Genomic DNA, 23,669 nt, shown 5'->3' with positions numbered 1-23,669 from the left:
GATATGGAGCCACATTTATATTTAGATCATTCGCGTTTCATTTGACTCCTTTTTTTAACATCCCACCTTAAATGTAAAAAAAACCCCTGTTATTTTTATGTATTATTATAACCCTTTATTATTATAGGCAGTTTTTCCCTTCATTGATACGTTTTAATAGGTAATTAAAAATGAGCAATCGGTGACTGGTTTGTTGATTTTTCGTGACCACTCCAAGTTTAAACATAATAGTTTATTTTATTCTCTTCCCTTTATAAACAGCGTTCACATATAGTTTTACATACATGTAGTGTAAGCAACCTGGTTGAAACCAGAAACGATTACTTTGAGTGTTCCGCAAACATTACACAGCATTTTCCGTGAGTGGAACCACATGGAGCCGAGGTCGATTGCCATTTAAGTGGTGCGTAATTACGCGCGGTGACGCTCTCTGGGATTCCACCCTTTTTTCCCCTGGACTTTTAACGGGTGTGTGTGTGCATGTGTGTGTGTGTCAGGCGTGGCCTCTGTGTGAGAATAAGCCCCCCTCCACCCTTCATGAGTTTCCTCCTCTGATGGAAACTGAAGTTGTGTGACTCTGACTGCGCCGCGCACGCACAGATACCGCTCAGACGCTCCCCAGCTCGGACGCTACGTGCGTGAAAACGTCTAGAAGTGATGAGCGACGTTAAGGTGAGTCACACCGAGGTTCGGATCAAAGAGCAAATTGTTACAAACAGATCCGGGCACACATCAAAGCTCTTTAAACAGAAACAATGTGTTGCTAATCTCGGATCTGGTCACTTTTCCGCAGATGGCATATTCTGCAGCCACTTGTGGAGTACTCCTGGATTACAGCAGAGGGACTTGTTTACTCCTCTGGGACTAGAGGAGCTGCGGATGACTTTCGTTTCTGTAACCAGCCTGCAGATTTCAGTCCACACACACACACGTTGCTGAGATGAAGATGTACTACATCGTGATTGAAGTAGTAATTGCAATTCTCTCCATATCCGGCAACGTGCTGGTGTGCTGGGCTGTCGCGATCAACAGCACTTTGAAGAACGCCACCTACTACTTTCTGGTGTCCCTGGCTGTGGCTGACATCCTGGTGGGCTGCCTCGCCATCCCCTTCGCCATCACCATCAGCATCGGCATTCAGCTGGACTTCTACGGGTGCTTGTTTCTCGCCTGTTTTGTTTTGGTACTCACTCAGAGCTCCATCTTCAGTCTTCTCGCAATCGCGATCGACCGATATTTGGCCGTGAAGATCCCGCTGAGGTGAGAGCCACTCTGCCTTTAATACATCTTTCACTTGTGTTAGACAATCATTTATTGATAAAGAAAGGGAAAACGTCTTGATCTCATCAACTTGTGCTCTAATTGGTGACATGATCTGTAACTTCAGCTGGTTTTTCCCTTTATGATCTTTTTTTATATGAGCTGCAGAATTTCTGTCCCCAACATCACAAACACACCAGATCAACATCTACTTTATGATAAAAAATAAAGTTCTGACTTTAATAAAATTATTCACCAACTTTAGTTTCAGGACTCTGCTTCCATAATCTGTCAGAGATTTGGTTGTTAGAGCACCAGCAGTGCTACATCTGAGTCATGGAAATTCCTGTAGACCAGGCTGTACACAGTTTATCTGAAATCTTTCCTGTGGTTTCACAGACAAGATTTGCTGCATGCAAAAAAAGTTAAAAAGCTGCAGAAATTCTAGACAGAAGTGAAATGAGTTGCTTAACAGTCCGGCTAACATGAAGTCACGTGTTATAAATGGTTTTGGTTGCTGGATAATTAAGTGATTTTATTTTATTTATTTATTTAACTTATTTTATGAGGATATAAACCACTTGAGATGTAATGATGAATGTAGATTTTGGGTTATGAGGTCTTTTTAGAAAAATCGTCTAATCTGGAATATGTTTTGCTCCAAAATCTGCAAATAGATTTCAGTTTGTTACGTTGCGTTCTCAGAACCATTGCTGATGCAGATTTTTGATATTTGATCAAAAAAAAAAACCTTTAATTTTCATTATTGAAAAAAAAAAAAACAAAAAAAAATCTCTCTGAACCAGACCGGGCAGAATTTAAGATCTTTCTCTGGTAGATCCACCAATAAACAGGGTCTAAGTGCTTTTCAGCAGCAGTGATTTCCACTTCAGAACCAAGTCAGGGCTCAAAGGTCAGAACCATTCAATAACGGTTTCAGCCTCGTCTCTTCAGCACAGAGGCTTCTCTGGGTTGCTTTTTTAACCCTCTGGAGGCAGGCGTTGCAGATTTGCAACATTAAAACCTACCTACAGTTGTGGTCAGAAGTTTACATACACTTGTAAAAAATATAATATAATGGCTCTACTGAGTGTCCCGTTATTTCTAAAACTCTGATTTTTCTCTGATAGAGTGATTGGAACAGATACTTCTTTGTCACAAAAAACATTCATGAAGTTTGGTTCTTTAATGTCTTTATTATGGGTTAACAGAGAAAAGTGATCACATTTGCTGGGTCACAAATATACATACAGCAACATGAACTAGCAATTTTGGTGACTTAGAAACGTGTCAGTGAACTGAGCTTCATAGCATGGCCTCTTAACTTCTTGTGAGTGATTATGAGTGACTACAGCTGGTGACTTCTCTTAGGCAAGGGCGTCAGTTTGTTTTCAGAATTGCTGGGGACAATATTCATTCACTTGAGTGAGGTTTAAAAATTGTTGGGGACAATAAAGTAGGCTAGCACAAGGGTCGGCGGCTCTTCCATCCATCTGATGCGGCTCTTTGTGCTTGTAAAATAATGAATGGATATTTAAATAAAAAGCTTTATATTTTACTGCATTAATTTTACACCTGTATGCCAATTCTAAATGTAAAGATTGTCTGCGTAAACCTGAACAGGTCCAACCCGGTCTTACTGTGAGACCGGGTTGACGCGTCACGCTTGTGCGTAATCATATAGGCGCTTCCTGAGCTGGAGGATGTCAGATTCTGGGATTCTCCTCAGACAGGTTCCTGGATGCGTCGCCACATTGGAGACAGGAACAAGCGCTATTCAGCCAAAGTTTCATAATCAGGTGTGGCAGTGAGTGTCCTGTCACAGTGTCCCGATAGATCATGCGCCCTGGCTACTTGGCCAAGGGGATGTCCCTTTGGCTGACTGGTTAGAGCATATGACTCTCACCCAGGAGTCTGGGGATCGAATACCACCCGGGCCCTCGTTTCTCCACCTTGCCACATATTGACGGATAAACTCAAGGATGTTGGTTGTTTTGAAAGAATTACCCCGACGCGCATGGATGAGCTGACATTTTAATCGTTACGCACATCGCAGAGGTAACTTGATTCCCATCAGAACATCAGAGCTGTCCCACTGTCCATGGACAGTGGGCTGAAGATCTGTAGAGGGGTTCGCAGCGCAGTACAGAACCACGGTGCACGCGATAAGATTTCCTCCCACTGAAGCGGTCTGGAAACCCGGTCTCTCTGAGGGATGTGTCACTTGGAAAAAATGTTCTTTTTATGAAATTATGAAACTTTGGCTGAACAGCGCTTGTTCCCGTCTCTAATATGGAGACGCATGACGCATCCAGTCTGAGGCAGAATAGCCTCTTCAGCTCAGAAAGCACCTGTAGAGACATTTGATTACGCACAAAGTTTATGTGGAGCAGAATCGGTCGGGCCACGGCAGGTGAAATGTTCCTAGCCTACATGAAGTGAAACTGTTTAATTGTAACATTAATATGTTACTGGACACGCTGGTCTGGTTGGTTAGACCAGTGTTTGAAGTGGAAAACACACACACACACACACAGACCAATTAAAATAATGCTGATAGCGTGGACTAGAGGGCAGGTGATGGGTTACGTATTTAAATGATGATCAGGCTGCTGTAAAATGTAATCTCCATCCACATCCAGACACAATTATCCTCTATTCTTTCTCTAGTTGCTCTGCTCTTGTCTGGGCTGACGTAGCTGACGGTGCGCGCGGCGCGCCTAACTAGCGGCTGATGCACATTTTACGCATTTGGAGAGGTGGGCTGGATGCTTTGCTTTTACTGGAAGATGGTCCAGTTAACGCACGGGTGTAGACTACATATTAATGACAAATGAATGAAAATTAAATTGTGAGTTTTTACTTCATATTTTAGAAATAAAAATGACGGGGGAACACATTTATGACATCTTTTTAAATGAAATTTTCTAGCTCGACCTGCCTGCTTCACTTAAGTCACTGCTTATTAAGGTCCGTCCAAAATTACCTTGGCCCACCCAAAAATGAAAACCTGGTGCCGCGCCTGTTATAAACCTCTGCAAATTGTTGTTCTTCACTTTATCAAACTCAGACTTTGTACAGCTAATGTCAAGATGTAAAATTATGAATTCAGTCGAGCTCTTCCATCCCTCCCTCTCCTGCTCTCCTGGAAACCCGACATTGGCTGTCAGAAGCGGAGGTGAAGAAGGAGATGAGGCAAACAGAGTGAGTGTGACGTAAAGAAACCAGACTGGTGTGGAGGTGAGCAAAACAGAAGGAAAAGTGTGGGTGTTGAATCCCCCACAGGCCAGGTAAATAGGGCTCATTGGATACAAACGCCCACAAACGCTACAATGGGAAAGTCAAAGGAGCTCAGCATGGATCTGAAAAAGCGAATTATTGACTTGAACAAGTCAGGAAAGTCACTTGGGGCCATTTCAAAGCAGCTGCAGGTCCCAAGAGCAACAGTGCAAACAATTGTTTGTAAGTATAAGGTGCATGGCACTGTTTCATCACTGCCAAGATCAGGAAGAAAACGCAAGCTATCACCTGCTGCTGAGAGAAAATTGGTCAGGAGGGTAAAGAGTGAACCAAGAATCACCAAAAAGCAGATCTGCCAAGAATTAGAAGCTGCTGGAACACAGGTGTCATTGTCCACGGTCAAACGTGTTTTGCATCTCCATGGACTGAGAGGCTGCCGTGCAAGAAGGAAGCCCTTGCTCCAAAAGCGGCACCTTAAGGCTCGACTGGAGTTTGCTGCTGATCACATGGACAAAGATAAGACCTTCTGGAGGAAAGTTCTGTGGTCAGACGAAACGAAAATATAGCTTTTTGGCCACAATGCCCAGCAATATGTTTGGAGGAGAAAAGGTGAGGCCTTTAACCCCAAGAACACCATGCCTACAGTCAAGCATGGTGGTGGGAATATTATGCTGTGGGGCTGTTTTGCTGCCAATGGAACTGGTGCTTTACAGAGAGTAAATGGGATAATGAAGAAGGAGGATTACCTTCACATTCTTCAACATAACCTAAAATCATCAGCACGAAGGTTGGGTCTTGGGCACAGTTGGGTGTTCCAACAGGACAATGACCCCAAACACACATCAAAAGTGGTAAAGGAATGGCTAAATCAGGCTAGAATAAGGGTTTTAGAATGGCCTTCCCAAAGTCCTGACTTTAAACCCCATTGAAAACATGTGGACAGTGCTGAAGAAACAAGTCCATATCAGAAAGCCATCAAATGTAACTGAACTTCACCAATTCTGTCAAGAGGAGTGGTCAAAGATTCAACCAGAAGCTTGCCAGAAGCTTGTGGATGGCTACCAAAAGCGCCTGACTGAAGTGAAAATGGCTAAGGGACATGTAACCAAATATTAGCACTGCTGTATGTATATTTGTGACCCAGCAAATGTGATCACTTTTCTCTGTTAACCCATAATAAAGACATTAAAGAACCAAACTTCATGAATGTTTTTTGTGACGAAGAAGTATCTGTTCCAATCACTCTATCAGAGAAAAATCTGAGTTTTAGAAATAACGGGACACTCAGTAGAGCCATTATATTATATTTTTTACAAGTGTATGTAAACTTCTGACCACAACTGTACCTGGTTACTCCACATACGTATTTCATGAGCATTTTTTAACTCAGACGTACACCTGAAGGATTTAGTTGTTCATCCTTTTATCAAAACTTATTTTGAGCCTGAGAAGGTTAAATGATTTTTTTCTTATTGATGATAAAATAAATCTTTAAAATCACCTAGTGTCACTTCTCCAGGTGTGTTCTCCTTAGTTTCTGATTTGTGAACTTAATTCATTTTTGGAGACAGAGAAATGTGATTTTGAATAAATGAATGTTAATCAAAGTTTAATATCATATTTATTGTTGCAATCAGAGTATGCATTTTTTAAATTACACTATAATGCTCCAACTTCTCCTGAAACTGTGTCATATGATTGGACTCTAAAGGAAACTCAATCGCTGCGTGTCATTTCCACTGGAACCCATGGAAGCAGAGGCAGCCAGCAGGGACAGCACTGTGCTGCATGATATTTCCAGGAATTGAAGAATATCATCAGATGGGAAGTGTCTGTCTGCAGGTGGTGTTGTTTGTAGACTTGCAGCATGCTAGCGAGCTTTCCGTTAGAGTTTATTTTTAAGAACACACCCCAGCTTTGTTGTGTGAGAAGTGGATGCTGTTTGGCTTAGACATGCTGTCATTTCCATTTCGGTCAAACAACGCGGCTAGAATGGATAGTTTGACATTAGTTTGGGACAAAAGTGGCCTCGCACCTCTCAAAGGGCTTGTAAAGTTTCTATTTTTGACCCACAGAACAAAACAAGACCTCCTTTTGATCAAACCTGACTTTTTACACATTCTACAAGGTTACTGTAAACCTAGCTCCACACCCCGTCATACATGTGATAACATAATCAGTGTGTGTGTGTGTGGCTCTAATTATGTGTCCACAAGCTTTTGTGTGTGAGTTGGGTCTCTCTGAGGCCTGTGGAACCACAATTCTTTCTTAGATTAAAGTTTTCTGCAGATGTTTTTTAATGTGAAAAAGCCAGATGTTTCAATCCCATGAGATACATTTCTCACACACTCTCTTCTCAATGCTCTCCTCAAGCCCCCAGTCTCACTATTGTGATTCCTCGGAAAAAGACCCTCTGGCTGCTTCCTCCTCCTGTTCTGTTGATGTTCTGGATTCAACCGAAGCACATCTGGACCTTTATCAGCAGGTCTGCCTCTCTCATGCCCCAGGCGTCTGATTTAAAAAAATCAGCTTCTTAATTCTATTGGATTGTTTTGTTTCTGGATATCCAGTGAATCTGGATACACGAGGTGTTTTGTGTAAATATCATACCTGTTGTTGATAGATCATTGAACAACCTCAGTTTGGATAAACAAATATTAGTTGTAGGTGGATTGATGTTATTATTATTATTATTATTATTTATTATTGATGATGCTAGTTTTAAATATTTTATGATATGATGAAATGTTTGAGGTTGCATGAACGGTCATAAAACTTTTGAGTTGTAATCATTCTTAAGCCTGGTTCATGCTTCTCCGTCAGCTCCGCAAGGGACAGACACGCACGGATTGATGGAAGCATTTTGCTCTCATACTTCTCCGTCTCCTGGGGAGTGTTGCAAAGCAATTCCTCGCCAGGACAGCAGAGGGCGTAGCGCTGTTCTGTGATATCCCGTCATGTATCCGGTCCAAGATAGTGTGTTTATATTGTGTTTTTTGTATATAAGAGACTTTTTAACACAGACAAATTTGTCTCTCATCCTCCTCCACCTCTTCAAGCGCTCGCCACCTCTAAACCCACGTTTCCTGTCATTTCCATCCACAAATAAAACACTTGCTGCGCATCTTTTCACTCCTCCAGTCACGGGGAATTAAACGTTCATGTTTTTAGAGTTTTTTCGCGAGGTATTCTTCAAGCTTCTCCGTGTCTGCCGCTAGTTATCCTCGGCTCTCTTTATGTTTTTGAGGGCGCAATGACGACAGTGGCGTCCTGACCAATCACAAGCTTGCGTTGTCCCTCTCGTTCGACGGATGTTTAAAAAAGAGAGCTCGACTCCATCCGTCCTTGTGGAGCTCTCCAGCAGGCCCGCAAGGACGTTGCGTGTCTCCGCACTGACGCAGACGGAGAAGCATGAATCAGGCTTAAGGCAGCAGGATCTCACTTTGGATACCTGAGATCAGCTGTTGAGACATTATGAAACAACAAAGTGATTTCTGATCAAATTTGAGATGAAAAAAAACAGTTAAAGGTGCAATATGTAAGAGTTCTATATTCTACAGTCTAATGTCTCAATCACGTTGGAAGGAAGGTTATACTCAATCATATTTCATTCTCAGCCGGCTGGGGGATTGTCAGTTTTTCTCCTTTCAAAATAAAATAATGAGGGACGTAGCTACTATTTACTATCAGTGAGTGTGACGTTGCTGTGTCTCCTGCGAGCTAAGGCTGCAGCGCGGGCATTTGTTACTCAACTATGGCTGGCAAAAAGCTACAAAGTTGTTTAATGAACCAAAGCCAGTAACAAGAGTTACCCAAAAAGTTTTTCTTAAAAGCTACACTCTTTGGCCACTTTTTACAGTACTCATTTGTAGTACTAGTTTGCCCCCCTTTTTTGTTTTCAGAACAGCCTTAATTCCTCATGTCAACAAGATGTCATTCATTAGAGGTTCTGGTCCACACCGATATGATGTGGACCAGAACAGTTACATCCATGATGAGAATCTTCCACTCCATCAGGCCTCCAGCTCCATTGTCCTGCTGCTTTCGTTTTGCAAACACACAGATTACCTGTGAACACTGGCACATCTGCAATTATTCACTAGCACCTCCAGCAGCCCCAACCTGTTTGTGGCAGAAACCTTCACAAAATTCAGCCATGTTCATAAAAAATATCCCATGCACTGACTTACCATAAAGAAGAGATTAACCTGAAACTGATCTTTTATTTTCTTCACAAATTTTTGCTATTTTATGTGAAAAAGCCAGAGAACACTCAATGCTGGAGAGCTAACACAAGAACAAAATAAATGCAAATATACCAGGGTTCACAGGTAATTGTGTGTTTGCAAAAACAAAAGCAGGAGAACAATGGAGCTGGAGGCTTGTGCAAATCTGCACAGGCTCAGTAGTTGAAGGTTTTCTTCACCAGACAATAAAAAGCTCAGTTGTTCTCATGTTAAACCATGTTCAGTTGGTACTGAGGGCATGGACATACTTTTGGGGGTGGGGCAGGGGGGACATGACCCGAAGTGGGCCAAGAAAACCCCCCTCACAGCCTTACAACACCAGTAATCTAAAGGTTGGTTTAAGCTTGACGCGTCTGCGAGGTCTGTGCGGAAAAGTTGCATCATTTTAACAACCACGCCCCTCCACCGCGCCTCCGCACGGCCCAAACTTTCCGCACCGCGCACCTAGGAAATTTTCTAACCACGCGGAAGGTCGGACGCAGAAAAACATGGCGGACTGGCAAGAACTAGTATGGCAGAGGTTTGTAAATACAGACATTTGTATGATTCAGCTCTCAAAGATCACCGTGATCAACATGTTGTTAATAATTCTTGGAGAGAAATAGCTCGCACTGTCGGAAAAGACGAGGACGCTGTTAAAAAATGCTGGAATGCCATGTTGTAAACAACAGTAATTTCTACTTCTACTATGGTGTAGTGTTGGATGCATGCCGTAGAGCTCCATGCTGCCCCCTACAGTTTGGGAGAATATTGGCTCACCGCAGAGACAAGCCGCATGAACCATAAACGCTGCGAGTTGTGAAGCGTGTTCCATCCGCGGGCCGCATCATCAAGCGGAAAGTGAATGCGTCAAGCATAAACCAAGCTTAAGGTGGTGATGCCAGGATCATGTAAAATTCTCCTGAACTAGAACTTTTAATCAGAGTTTCTCGTTTATGCTCCCTAAACTCAAAGTGGTGCTCTTCAGATTTAAAATAATCAATCTAGCTTAGTTGTTCTCTTTTTTTTTAATCAAACCCACTGTTCTGCTCAGATTGAATGCTGCCCAGACACCTTTCCTCTCATCTCCTTTGAATTATCTTCCCTTGTGCTCAAACCTTGCGTGCTTGTGGGTGACTCTCCTGTTTTTAGATTTCTTCTTCTCTCTTACAGACTGAGCACACCTTTTTTTTACCTTTAGCAAATAATTAACAGATCTACTTTATTTCCATAGTTCTGGTGATCCTGTGTGAGTTTTAGCCTCAGTTTTCTGTTCTTATCTGACAGAAGAGACACCCGGTGTGGTCTTCTGCAGCTGGAGTCCTGCTCATGTTCAACATGTTGAGTTCAGAGACTGCTCGGCAGTCCTCGGTTGGAACCAGTCCACCCGTTCTCACATCCAGATGCCTAAATGCACTGAGCTGCTGTGAGGTACTGGTTAGCTATCAACTACACAAACTTTAAAAAATAAATGAATCAGAAGTTTCAACTTGCTATTGTTCACCTCCATTAATTACAACAGTGAAGTCATGTTTTCCATTACATTAAAATCTGATGTGATGATGGATGAAGGTTCAGAGTTAGAGGGGAAGCTCAAGCTAAGATTAAGATTTAAATTTATGAGACTGAACTGAGTGATGCTGAAAACCTTCACTGGTTGCAGACTGAAGTTAGATAACAGAATGTTTACAGTCAAATAAATATTAAAATTGTTGCCGTTCTTCCAGGGTGAAGAACATAGCTGTCAAGTTTGAGTGACTACCTGTTAGATATTGGGCTGTGGACCCAGCCGCACATCAAAACGGGTGTGTGTGTGTGTGTTTAGACAGTGTGTGTGGCATGGTGTAGGTCAGTAGCCCCAAGGCAAACAACTGACCACAGAGTGAGAGAGCGAGTGAGAGTGGATGAAGCAGGAAAAGAAAGCAGAACAAAGATAGATGCCAGCGTGCTGTCGTCATGCTGTAGCTAATCCATTCAGCCGCTTGTTCAGTCCCTGTCTCCATGGATAAAATAGAGAGAGCGGGAGGGATGTGCAGAAGTTGGACCTGATGAGAAATGGGTCCTGCACATGCTGTTGACCTCTGTGGTTTAAAAGAAAAATGGAGAGGGGATGAAGATGAACAGCTGGTAATGAGAGGAGAATCACTGGAGCATCTTCTTCTGCATCTTTTAGCACCAAGCTGTAATATTCATGGAGTGGCTAGTCAGGCCTGCTGCAGGGGGTCACAGGGTAAGGGCGGAGCTCGTGCACCACTCATCAACCAGTTTGTTAAGATTTATGAAAACTTAGGATAGCGTGAGCCAATGATTAATAAGAATTCATCTGTGTTGTTATGGCAACCGAGCATGAATTCTTTTGTCAAATTCCCTCAGAAACAGAACTGTATGGGTACTTCCTGTCTGTAATTATTCACAGTGAAGCCACTTCCTCATCATCAGTCTCTACAGTCTTTACAGAAGCCGGCAGCTGTTCATTTATCACTCCAATTTTTCCATCAATCCCAAAACGAGCAGACCCAGAAGGAGCGAGAGCCTGATGTTTCTCATGATTCAAATCACATAAAATGAGGAATGCAGTTGAACTTGGTGACATATTTTCCTTCTCTACATTAGAACGACAACGTTTCACTCAGCGATAGGGAAAAACCAGCCACAGCTGTTGTGCGCTCTTCCCCCTGAGTTATTTACATTACCACAAATAAGTATTTGCCTATAGATGTCTTCAATTTTGTTCTTGTTTTAGTCATTTAATCAAATGTTAACATCAGACAAAGGTAACCTGGGCAAATGTTAAATGTAATTTTCATATCTTTTTTTTCATTTATTAAAAGAAAATAAGCTATTGAACTGACCCTGACCCTGTGAGGAAACGGAAATGACCCGTAGCTTGATTACGGATTACTTACTTCCTTGGAGGAAACTGGTTTTTAGCCAATTTTGATTTATCAGCCACATTTGAGGATTTTCAAGCATGAATGACCTGTTTAGGGCCAAAGGTTGAATATTCTCCTGCTAGAGCAGCACAGCATCCCCAAACCATCACACTACCACCTCCATGTTTTTTCTCAAATGTAGCGGGACACATCTTCCAAAAGTCCCATTTTAGCCTCATCATTGTTTTAGAACAATGTTGTTTTTTGAGATCTTTTAGCCTCCTTCATTGTTGTCAGACAGGTTCCACTGAAGTAATTTCCTTAATTTCTGAAGTCTGCCAGCAATCAGTAAACTGAACACTGCTTTCCAAATGAAGTCGTAAATTAAAACTGTTGTTTCTAAATTCAACCAGGGTGGCAGTTATTCCTTCACACATCACCAGCATGGTTTGGGTAGCTTTTTTCAGCCTTAATCAATAAAATCTTATATTCTATTTGTTCTGGGAAGATTGAGAATAAAATGTAAACTAGACTGGACGCTACGATGGCAATGGATGGAAAAACGTTTGCACATAAATTAGAGCTGTTTTATGCTTTAGCGATGTTTGCTAGGAGAGAGAAGGATTATTTTGGTGACGTTTAAAAGGTTGATTAAAAACACAGTCATCGAAAAGGTGTTTCTCATTGTGTCTGAAAGCTTTAAAATGTTTACTATTGTACAACTAAAGTATTTGTAACAAGAATCCACAATCGTTTGTGAATTTTCACAACAGAAGTGTGGAGCGGTCACCTCTGGTTCTGACTCACTCCTGTGTGTGTGTGTGTGTGTGTGTGTGTGTGTGTGTGTGTGTGTGTGTGTGTGTGTGTGTGTGTGTTTGTGTGGCGGGCGCAAAGCTGTCAGTATAAATATTAGTCATTAGTGTGCCGCATCTCAGCTGAATCACTCAGAGGAAACAGCGTGTGTTTACTCTCAGCTCTCTGCACATGATGGGGACAGTGAGGACAACACAAGGGTGACTCACCCTGCTTCTTCCCATGCAGCCTCCATGTGTGTGTCTGCTGCTAGCAGCTTTATGGGCAATTTATTGGTAATAAACTAGATTATTACCTTGGGAAACATCAGATCAAACTTACTAAAGTTTGAAAATTAAAAAAAAGACAAGAAGTATCCCAATAAAAAGCTGTAAGAGACACATTTATACACACACGTTCTCTCTGTAGTTCAGCAAAATCCATTGACATAAATATGGGTAAAAACACAAAAATCTGGTTTCAAAATCACATTTTCATTTCTATCATTTGAAAATAATGGAATAAATATGATTTTATTAAGAATAAGCATAAACATTTTATTTAACTGCTTGTGTGTTCTTGATGAAGCGGTCTCTAGAGGTTAATTGGTTGATGTTGGTGACAAGCCTGCTTTCACTCTCTGGTGATTGACACGTTTCTCTTGAGTGGTTGCAAATTCATTCATTCAATTCATTTCCTGATATCATTACTTTAAAGAGATGGGCGCAATGGGTGCTCTTGTAGATGTGAAATGAAATCTGAAGCGGCGAGAGGCTTTTTATACCATGTGGACTATCTGTATCCTGGATCAGGGACAGAGCAGAGGCTGTTTGCGCTTTTAAACTGAAATTATGCTGTGATGGTTGGGATGGTTTTGATCTTGTAACCAGCTCATATCTAAATCTGGAGCCATGAAGTGGCTCTTTGAACCTTCCACAATGGCTGTTAATAACTTTGTCTCCAAATTATGAAATAAAAGTTTGTTTTTTTAATATAAATGCGAATAAAAATCCAAGTTTAAAACATCGACATATATATACATACATATATATATATATATATATATATATATATATATATATATATATATATATATATATATATATATACATATATACATATATACATATATGGGTTTTCATAGACTCCAATAACACGTTTCTGAGGAAAAATGGGAGGTGGCCACCACCGCCATTTTGACCGTGTCACAGGTTCCGTCAAGCCCAGACAATTCCACAAAAGGGAAGAGAAGTGGAGCTGAGGATGGGGCTGTATGCTGGGATCAAATGACGACACCCGGTCGAACTAGCTACAAGCTAACCTGAAGCTAACCCAAAGCTAACGCGGAGGTGGGAGCTAAGCTAATGGAGGTAGCTACCTAGCTACAACCGGAGCTTACTCTGTGGAACACCAGTGACCTGAAGCTCACACGGAGTTTGTGTGGATGTTTGCGGCGCTTTTTCATGAAAACTATCTTTCTGTGAATAAAAAAGTATTAAATCGGTAAGTTTATAAGTTATTTCCTTAATGAAAACATATTTTGCTTTGAGCAAGTTTTCAATATTTTTAACATACCATATTTTCCAGACTATAAGTCACTCCGGAGTATAAGTCGCACTAGCCATAAAATGTATAATGAAGAAGAAAAAAACATATAAGTCGCATTGGACTATAAGTCGCATTTTGGGGGGAAATTTTATTATTTTTCTTACAAAATCTGAGACCAAGCGTTTCACATTGCAAGACAAGTACCGGTAACGATAACAGAATAAACAACGCGGCACAGCAGCGGGCCACGGTCTCCAGCAGAGGATGGCGGTGTTTGAAACCCTCCCAGCGGGACAGGGGAGCTCATTCCTGGGTCGGAGCCGGCCCGTAGAAGCGCACCACAGGCTGCAGCAGGTGATGGCGGGGCAGAGGAGCTGAAACTGGGCTAGATCAGGTGTGTAAATGTGCGCCACAAGCTCCAGCAGGTGATGGCTGTGTGTTTTTTATTCCCAGTGGGGCAGGGGAGCTCATTGCTGGTCTGGAGCCGGTGTTATGCCGAGAACAGCCTGCCTGCCGAAAATTGCATCCCCTGCCGCGAGAGCGCGCATCGCGACGGCTATAAGATGTACTCGTACTATTACCATGTTACTCATGCATGTGCATCTTGAAAACTTAATATGTTGTCACAGTTGAACGTATATAAATATATATATTAAAAAAGAGAGAAATCTCGGGTTTTATACAAATACTTTTGACGTTACTGTTAATTCAATCTTTACTGTGTCCCATATGTATTTTTCGGTGCTCTGCTATTTTATGCGTCAAATTCTCTGCTTTTAGCATAGCAGGTAAAACATTTTATGACCTCTAAACCTTTTAAAGTATTGATTAAAGGGCTGATTCCGTCGCAAACAGGACACAGTATGAGTTTGTCAAAAGTAGTAAAAAATGTTCTATCCACTTTTAATGGCAGACTGCACAATCTCGTGATCGGTTAATCTAATAATTCTTAAATAATAGTCTTCAGGGAAAACTGAGTGGGGGGTGGGGGATGTCATGTTATTGAGGTTCCTTACGTTAAAACAGTATTTTATTTATCAATAGTTTTTTTTAAACTACTACCTGCCTGTTTGTCTGTGTGTACTCCTCTTTAACCACTCTAAGCAGTAGCTCAGAGGACAAATGGGGTTGTGTAGAAAATGAAACATCATTCATAACTTTATCATTACTTGAAATAATAGGGGATGCTTTTTTTTGGCAGTGTAACATTCTTAATACTTGTTTGTATCTTGTAAAGCCAAGTAGCCTTTATTCTGGACTCCGTACAATTCACCAAAAGTAAAGAGACATTATACAGATGAAGTAAGCACAAGATAACTTACTGGAAGAAATGGAATTATCATGAGAACCAGAACAAGAGAGCCTGATAACAGTCATGTGAAAATAATAATTAAAAAGTATGTATGTATTATAGAAATAAAAATATATTAGAATTGGTGTAACTCACTGTGATCCAAACAATAAATCAGCCATAGCTGATTAGCAATCATGAAATGAAGTCTGGGAGTTTTTAAGTTTCATTCTTTTATTACATTTTTTTTCTGAGAACTGTTAAAAGGTCACCATGGCCTCCTGTGTGTCTTCAACATCAGCTACACAAAGCAGCAAGTGTAAGTACCAAGTACCTGTCTTGACCACTTCATGTATGGTTTTGCATTTTAAACAGCTAGGCCAAACCTGTTATTTTTTTTCTCCATAGCCATTTGGATCATTGGAGACAGTGAGGCGTGGTGCCCAGAGAGCTGCAGAGACCCTTGGAGACAACCTTGGCCTCCCTGACGTCCGTGTCTCCTGGTTCGGTTGGGGCGGACTGAGGTGGAAAGACCTTTTCCCCTTCTTTTTCCACTCCCTGCGAGGAAGAGCAGCTCCTGATGTCCTTCTCATGCATTGTGGCGGAATTGACATGGGGGTGGTCAGCAGTCTGAAGCTGGTCAACATGACAGAGGACCTGCACCGGCTTCACCTTCTACAACCTCACATGATGATCATCATGTCATCCATCACCCAAAGGTGTAGAAGGAGGGCAGGTGTAAAACCTGCTAAAATTGAGAAGGCCAGGAGGTTTGTCAACAGTGTTATGGCTACATTTATTTCTAGCTTAAATGGTGCAGTTGTTGTGCATCCTCACATCGGACATGACAGTCCAGGGATATTTTTGTCAGACAAAGTTCATTTCACAAATGGGGAAATGATATTTTTTTAACTAATATTGCCGATTATCTTAATGGCCAGCTCCAAAAGCAGTGAAAGACTTCCAGGTGAGAGTCTCAATGCTTTTGAATTTTGCCTTTAGGACAGATTTATTTTCAAGCAAACAGGATAAACATATCCCTGACTGTTATAGCTAATGTGTTGTTGATATAATTTGTCTATAGCCATAACACTGTTGACAACTCTGTTCTTCCTTCACGACCCAATGTTCCACTCACTCTGCAGCTGTCTGGGCCCCTTTTATTATTTTATGTTTTTTTAATGTACCGACATTTTGTGTCCTGTTATTTTATAAAATGTGATGAAAAAATAAATGTTTTTGCTCGATTACTGGAATTTCTTTGGTTAAGACAAAAAAGGAAGGAAGAATCATTTATGCCAAGTTGTTTCTACAACAGGCCCATTTTAAGTCCAACAGTTTCTTAGCAGCCAATTGAAATGTGTTCTTTACTAACTTTACTTGGTTTAAAAATCTTACTAAAATAAACCTTAGAGGCTGCCGTAATGCAAAACCCAATCATACTTGTTATGTATCCATGTAAATATTAGCTTTGTAGATATTTGTGTGCTAAAAAAACCCATAAACTTAAATAATTTGTCATTCTTTATTGAAAAACAACAAAATACAGGTATACAGAAAGTGTGGGGAAATCATAATGTGAAAGTATTGTTCTTTAAATGTAATACTATTTATCTTTAAAAAGAAAAAGTCTAAAAATGTCATGTACAGCAACATGACAGAAGAATGGTGGTCTGTCTGTCAGAATGTGCTGAACAGATTTGCTATATTAAGAGGAGCCTTAATGTGTACGAGGTTCCCCTTGAATAAAAAATTATGTTATTGTAATATTGGTTTGGGTTATGTATCGCCACATTAGCATGTAAATGCTGAACCAATCTGGAATAAAGAGGGTTGATAAGAGGACAAACAAGTAAATAAGAGAGAAAAATAAAAACAACTAGGAAACCAACATAAAAAACAGCAACCAGCTGCTGCACCTGTAAAGAAACATTTCTAAGAATCATCAAGAAAACGTGGGATGAACAACTATAAACATGTAAACCATGAACAACAAACATCAACAAGCATGTGTTTGTGCATGTGCTGGGATGTGAAGTGTGAGACCTCCAAAGATCAGGTGCACTCTGGAACCGCCCTAAGCACCAGGAAACCAGCAGCCGCCACAGAGCACAGAACCAACTCAGACCACCTCCCAGAGAGCCGAGTACCTTGCTACAGATAACTCAGCAACTCATTAAAATTAGAATCAAATACAACTGTTGTTCAATATGACATAACTCATGATTATGAGACGGACTAAAGAGTCTTTTAGCCAGACTGAAAAAATGTTGCCATTTAGCCAAATGTGGACAGTTGAGAGCTTCCGGTTGAACGTCCTGAGTGAGAGTGGCCAGAATCAAGTAGCAGTAGAGAAGAGTGGAGATTTCCAGCTGAGAGAGTTTGGAAAACAGGAGTCTGAAGGACCTAAGTGAAGTTGCCCCCCCCCCACCCCCCACCACCACCACCTTCTTCAAATCTAACAAAATTGGAGTCAAACATTTGTGCTATGTTTGTGCTGCTAAAGTATGTGTTTGTGCTGATTTTGCTTTGAAGATATTAGTGAAAGGTTCAAGGTCAAAAGGTCAGGTCAGCTGATGACGCTGAGCAGCCGAAACTGGGGGTGGTGGCAGGAACTCAACCGCAGGGAGAAAATGAATACCTGCAAGGAACACAATAGAAACAACAAACCAAAAACCCCATACTGCTGGGATTCAGCAATACAGCTTATCTGTGCAATAACATATCAAAATGATTTTAGTTTTAAGATAAGATGATAACAGGGCATCCGGTCACGGCTCTGATTTCCCTCTGGGATTAATAAAGTATCTTTGAATTGAATTGAATTTTTCGACAAATTAGTTATTTAGTCACTCCCCACCACCACTATTTTACAAATATGCAAAAAATATAAAAAACGAGCAAGTTTATCTGATGGCATACAGACTTCTGGAGACTAACATCAAGCACTATCAACCAACTCAACGAGCTGCAGTATTTCTGTGGTCAGGTTTCTCTCCGAGCCTGAGAGCTCCACAAGCGGTCAGCCCGCGCAGCAGACAGGCGCCGAAGTGGTTAGAGATGCGCCGGGCTGACCGCTGGGGAGAACCGGGTGGAAGAATGGAACACGGAAGTCTCCCTCCGAGAGCTACGTCATATTTCAGCCCATTTTTATGTTAAATGCATTGGGTTTTACACCCATCGACATATACTTTACCGTATTACATCTAAATTTCATGGTTAAACACTACATGTTAAAATGGTAGTTGGCTAGCTACTTTGAAAAGCTCAGCTAGTGCAAAAGCGGCAATGACCTGAAATACATAAATATAATTTTAGTTACCAAAAAAATGAAGTGGAAACTCCTTGGACGCTCTATTAGTGCAATTAATACCACAGCAAGTCATTTTGTCCAACAATTGCACAAATAATATCCAAAAAAAGAATACACAAATGCTACAGCTACTGGTCTAAGTTCAGAGACTTAAAAATCACGGAACAGTTTTCAGGTGAGACCAAAGCTCAGACTGAGGCTACTGAGGCCTTTCCATGGAGCTAGCTCTGCGGTCACGTGGGTCTGATGCTCATTAATTATACAGAATTTTAGGCATTTAAACACTTAAACAGAAGAGTGACAAAAAATTCACCCCCCTCAGAGTTGTCATGAGTATAAACTAGATCAATTAAACCAAAAACATGTTTTGGTACCAGGCTGTAAACATGTTTATTTCTGCTGTGAAATTGGTATTTTTAACATGGGAGTCAATGAGGATTTGCTCGCTTCTGACACCAGCCCCCAGCAGATGAGGGTGGAACTGCAATTTATTTCACTTCCGCATGGGCTTCAATATCAGACCCGCATTGAGGGGGCTTGGTTTAAACACCTTTTCAGTTTTTCATTGATTTGTTACATTGAATTTCCACAACAGAATGACATTAAAATTCCTGGTAATTGTTTTATATTCATTTATTTTACATAATTGTCCACAAATAACATCCCAGAGGGGGAAAAAACATCCATACTGTTTTTGCAAAAACATTTTTGTTTTCGTAAATTTAAAACCTATTTCTTGACATTTTGCTTTTCATTCAAGGAGCTTTGTCTGTCAGTTCTGACAACAAATACCCCTCCTCCCTACCCCCTGGGAGTCGTTGATGTTGTTAGGTTTTGTTGTGTTGGAATGGTTGTTGTGATTAGATGCAGGAGAAATCAGAACAGTCATTCCCACACAAAAGGACCTAACAACATCAACCACTCATCGGGGGTTAAGAAGTAGGGGTGTTAGTTTGTTAAGTGACAACAGATAGCTACAGTATATAAGCTTGCAGAGCCGTGTCCAGGACTTTTAAAATGGGGTGGCCCATGTGGGGCACTTGTTTATTCATGGGTGGCACCAATGGTTATGCTTATTTATTTATTTACACAAATCGTTTATTTATTTATTTACTTTCTAGTGAATTTTTGAGTTTCACATTGCACAATCACCTTTTTTTTTTCCTCTTCATCTTCTACTTTTGTGGTGGTTAGCAAGTCACTTCTTGTTGTACTACTGCCACCAACTGGAGTTGAGTGGGACTCTAAATATTATGTATGTGAATATGAAAAAATATTAATACTACATACCTGGGCTAGAAAACAAGGTGAAAGGTGCATGTAACCACACACTATTTTGGAGTTTACAACCCAAGCCTTTTGTCGACAATGTAAAGTCAATTTAAACTGGAACTTAGTGAGGTGGCACCTGGGGTGGCCAATCAGATTCTAAGGGTGGCATGTGCTACCCCAGGCCACTCCCTGGACACACCCCTGTAAGCTTGACCAGCAAAACTGACAAAGCTCCTCGGATGGGAAGCAAAATGTCTTTAAAGAAACCAAAGAAGTCCAGTTGCCTTTATTTGAACCCTTTGGATGACCATGGCCTGGATGACAGAGAGCCTTCACCAGCATAGGGAGCACAAGTCTCCTCTCTTTCCGGTCAGCTCACGGGTCCCCGGAAGAACGAAAAAACAAATGCAAGTCAATGGGGCTAAAACGCTATTTTCTAATTTGCTTTGCCTTACGCCCTGGATTACACATATGTTGTACTGCAATTTAAATGATAACTAATGATGGGTGTTTTGACCACGCCAGTCACGTACTTTGAGATTTATCGGCTTGTAAAAGTTTGTAATTAGCACGACTACACACCAGAAATCGCACGTCGCATTTGTGACGTCACCACATAATCTCCTCTCCCCCAAAGTAGCTGCTACTTACCAAATGACCAGATTTATGGTGGGTTTTTCCTCCTGTGGGAAGTTTGCTGAACTTACAGCCCTTTTCCCTCACTTTTCTCCATGTCTGGTTTGATGACGTCACTTTCGTGATGCGCATTTGTAGTCCTGGACTTATTTTCACACAAAACCTAAAATAGCGTAGAAAATAAGCACGTTTTTGGTATCAAAATGTGTCTTTAAAATTCATGGACATAATATGTGAAATCCACGGCACAAAACAAGCTAAATTAAAAAATTGCATTTTTAGCCCCATTGACGTGCATTCATTTTTTTCGTTCTTCCGGGGACTCATGGTGTGGAAGTAGATGGGTGTGACTTTGGCTCTCTATATTCTCATAAATGATCATTTTCTTTCTTCAAAATGTCCTTTAACAGTTAAAGCTCTAAACAAGTTTTATTCTTGTGAACTATGAGGAAAAATTACTTTTTGAATTGCAATAATGGCTAATCAGTAACAGCTCAGCCTACATTAGGTCTAAATTATATCTAGATTACAGGAGAAAGTCATATTTACAAATACCTTTATTCAAACTCATTTTGCTGCTTTAGCCTGTAGATCAAAACAGAACGCATGCATATTGTGCACTTTTCAGCACATTTAATGAAGTCATTAAGACTTGATTGGATTGCTGCAGTATTGATGGTGAACTGAAAGCTGAATGGTGAATACAGATCGTGAATGCAAGCAGAGGGGAGTGTGTGACACTGTAAAAGCTTTCATTTCATAGGTGTCATCAGGAAGAACATAAGCATGTGGGTCGCTGTTTTAGACTGTAATCAATGGAAAAAATATCATGTGATTTGGTTGAGCCTTTTAGTGCTTTTCTATATAACTGCAATTTAGGCTTTTCACCAGTTTTCAGTCACTGCTTTCATGAAATAGCTGATCGTGTTTTTATAGATGATTTTTAATTGTAAATGCATTATTTGTTCATGCATCTATGTCAATGAAGAAAGATCTAATGATGGCAGACATAGATGACACCGTGCTGAGGTAATTTAATCATGTGAATGTAAACAATAGATGAGCAGAGGAACATCATTAAGGACACGTGGCTCTCAGGGGCAGGAGTGGCATTCTGTGTCTTAAGATCCTTGACATAGTGTTAACACACGCCTGTATGCTCCAGAACAGCAAAACGATAAGCCCCTGCAGCACCTGGCTGCTTTTTACTGGTATTTATGTTTATTTTAATGATTGGCTGATAGATTTTTTGTCTCACATATTTTATTAGTTTATGGTTATCGAGCAATATGATTTTATTTAATCTTTACATTTTAAGATTTGTAAATAAAATCTGAGAAATGAAAAAGCACCAGACGGTACAGGTAGGATTATTTAGTGTTAACATCCCTTTGGTGTGTTTTTACAAAGCTGCAGACTCACAGGCTTTTAACCACTTTCTCTGCATTTATGTTTTATACTGAATTGGCTTTACTTCTTGAACTTTGCCACCGAGCACCCATAAAGGTTGTGTTCATGAGTGAGATGAAGTGAAGCCAGAAGATCAAGTTTTTTAACTTTTGCAAAAAAAGAAAGGAAAAATCGTCTCCCTGACCGATTCTTTTATTATTTGATTTAATTTTGAAAAACATCTTAAATCTGTCAGCACAGAGTCCCGGTGGCCACCTGCTCCTGACCATGACTTTTGGTTATTGATCAGAAACATTATGCTGCTCCTGTCAAGCTTACAGTGGGATTCACAGACACACAAAAAATGCCTTTGTGAGATCATGGTGACCTTTGACCTCTGTGCCCACTTGTGCTGTTTCCTCCAGGTACAAGGAGCTGATGACAGGAAAGACTTCCAGAGAAATCATAGCAATTTTATGGATCCTTTCTTTTGTGATTGGCCTCATTCCCTTCTTTGGGTGGAACTTAAAGTACTCGAGCTGCAACAACAGCAGCTCTGAAGAGGACAACACTGTGGACTACAAACACAGGGGGGGGCTGCCGCAGAACTGCAACCTCGAGTGTTACTTTGAGAGTGTGGTGGACATGAAGTACATGGTCTACTTTAACTTCTTCGTGTGTGTCCTGCTGCCACTGCTGATCATGCTGGGCATCTACGTGAAGATCTTCACCGTGGCCAGGAAGCAGCTGAGGCTGATTGAGCTCAAGTGTGTGGGCAACGGGGACAATCAAAACCACGGTCTGCTGCAGAAGGAGATCAGAGCAGCCAAGTCCCTCTCCATTATTGTGGGACTGTTCGTCGTCTGCTGGCTGCCAGTCCACATCCTCAACTGTCTCACTCTGTTTTACAGGGAGCTCGAGAAGCCGGAGTCAGTCATGTATGTTGCCATTATTCTGTCTCACGCCAACTCAGCGGTAAACCCAATCATCTACGCTTACCGCATCCAGGACTTCAGGAACACGTTCCGCAAAATCCTGTCCCAGCACCTGCTGTGCCGCAGGGAGGACCTTTACCTCAGCTCCAATGGCAGCAGACGCCACAAAGACCAGATCCACATGACCATTGACCCTCTGCTATAGAGACACGGCATGGGCCACTGGGATCAACTCTTGATTTTGGTTTTTACTGAGGTTTCTAATGTTTACAGAACAAGGGTGACATGTGTCAATCCAGCCTTGAATGTGGAGATTTATTTATAAATTGTGACAAATCACTATACGGGGGTTGTCAACAAAATACTCAACAAGTCTTACATAACTTTTGAGCGAAGGTTTAGATAAAACTGTTGAAGCAAACTGGATTTGTAAGAATGTGAAGAGAATCCAAATCAAACTCCTCATTCTGAGATGACCTTGCTGCAAAAAACAGCCCTTTTTTTCTGCCCTGCTGGTTTTATCGTAAACATTCAGTGCCAGTGTTAAATAATTTATTACAAGACCATGTCTTTGAGAATGTAACGATAAAAAAAACTGTGTGAATAGATCTGTGCTTGTGGACTGAAAAAGGTACTGTAGTAGGTTTTCTCTTCTGTGGTTATTTTTGGCTCATCAAGCTTTCGAAAGGAACCAATCATTGCCTCCGTATTCTGAGAGGACATATTTTCTGTATTTATTTATAAAGTTCATTTAGATAGAGGATATGGAGGCATGAAACTTTGCATATCTTTACCCAAAAATGAGGCAGATAACAAAAATACATAGTACCTTTTTAGAGTATATTGTTCTTTTTGTTATTGAACTAAGTGCCAGTGATCGTAGGAAGAACAGCA

General features: G+C 41.0%; 1 protein-coding gene across 2 annotated transcripts; it reads left to right on the top strand.

Moving 5' to 3' along the window:
- The first annotated feature begins 497 nt into the window (after nucleotides 1-497).
- adora2b (adenosine A2b receptor) lies at nucleotides 498-23,176 on the top strand. Of its 2 annotated transcripts, XM_015961179.3 has the most exons (3): nucleotides 498-672; nucleotides 794-1,260; nucleotides 22,266-23,176. In XM_015961179.3, exons 2-3 carry the CDS (start codon nucleotides 941-943, stop codon nucleotides 22,978-22,980), a joined length of 1,035 nt encoding a protein of 344 aa, XP_015816665.1. In that variant the 5' UTR covers nucleotides 498-672; nucleotides 794-940; the 3' UTR covers nucleotides 22,981-23,176. The 2 variants fall into 2 exon arrangements, with proteins under 2 accessions (XP_015816665.1, XP_054586644.1); XM_054730669.2 differs by lacking the exons at nucleotides 498-672; nucleotides 794-1,260 and adding an exon at nucleotides 6,631-6,985.
- The last annotated feature ends 493 nt before the right edge of the window (nucleotides 23,177-23,669 follow it).

The sequence above is a fragment of the Nothobranchius furzeri genome, chromosome 10 (genome assembly GCF_043380555.1).
Source record: "Nothobranchius furzeri strain GRZ-AD chromosome 10, NfurGRZ-RIMD1, whole genome shotgun sequence".
In the NCBI taxonomy this organism is placed as follows: Eukaryota; Metazoa; Chordata; class Actinopteri; order Cyprinodontiformes; family Nothobranchiidae; genus Nothobranchius; species Nothobranchius furzeri.
Note: the sequence above shows the minus strand (reverse complement) of the source record. Positions and strands in the feature narration are given on the sequence as shown.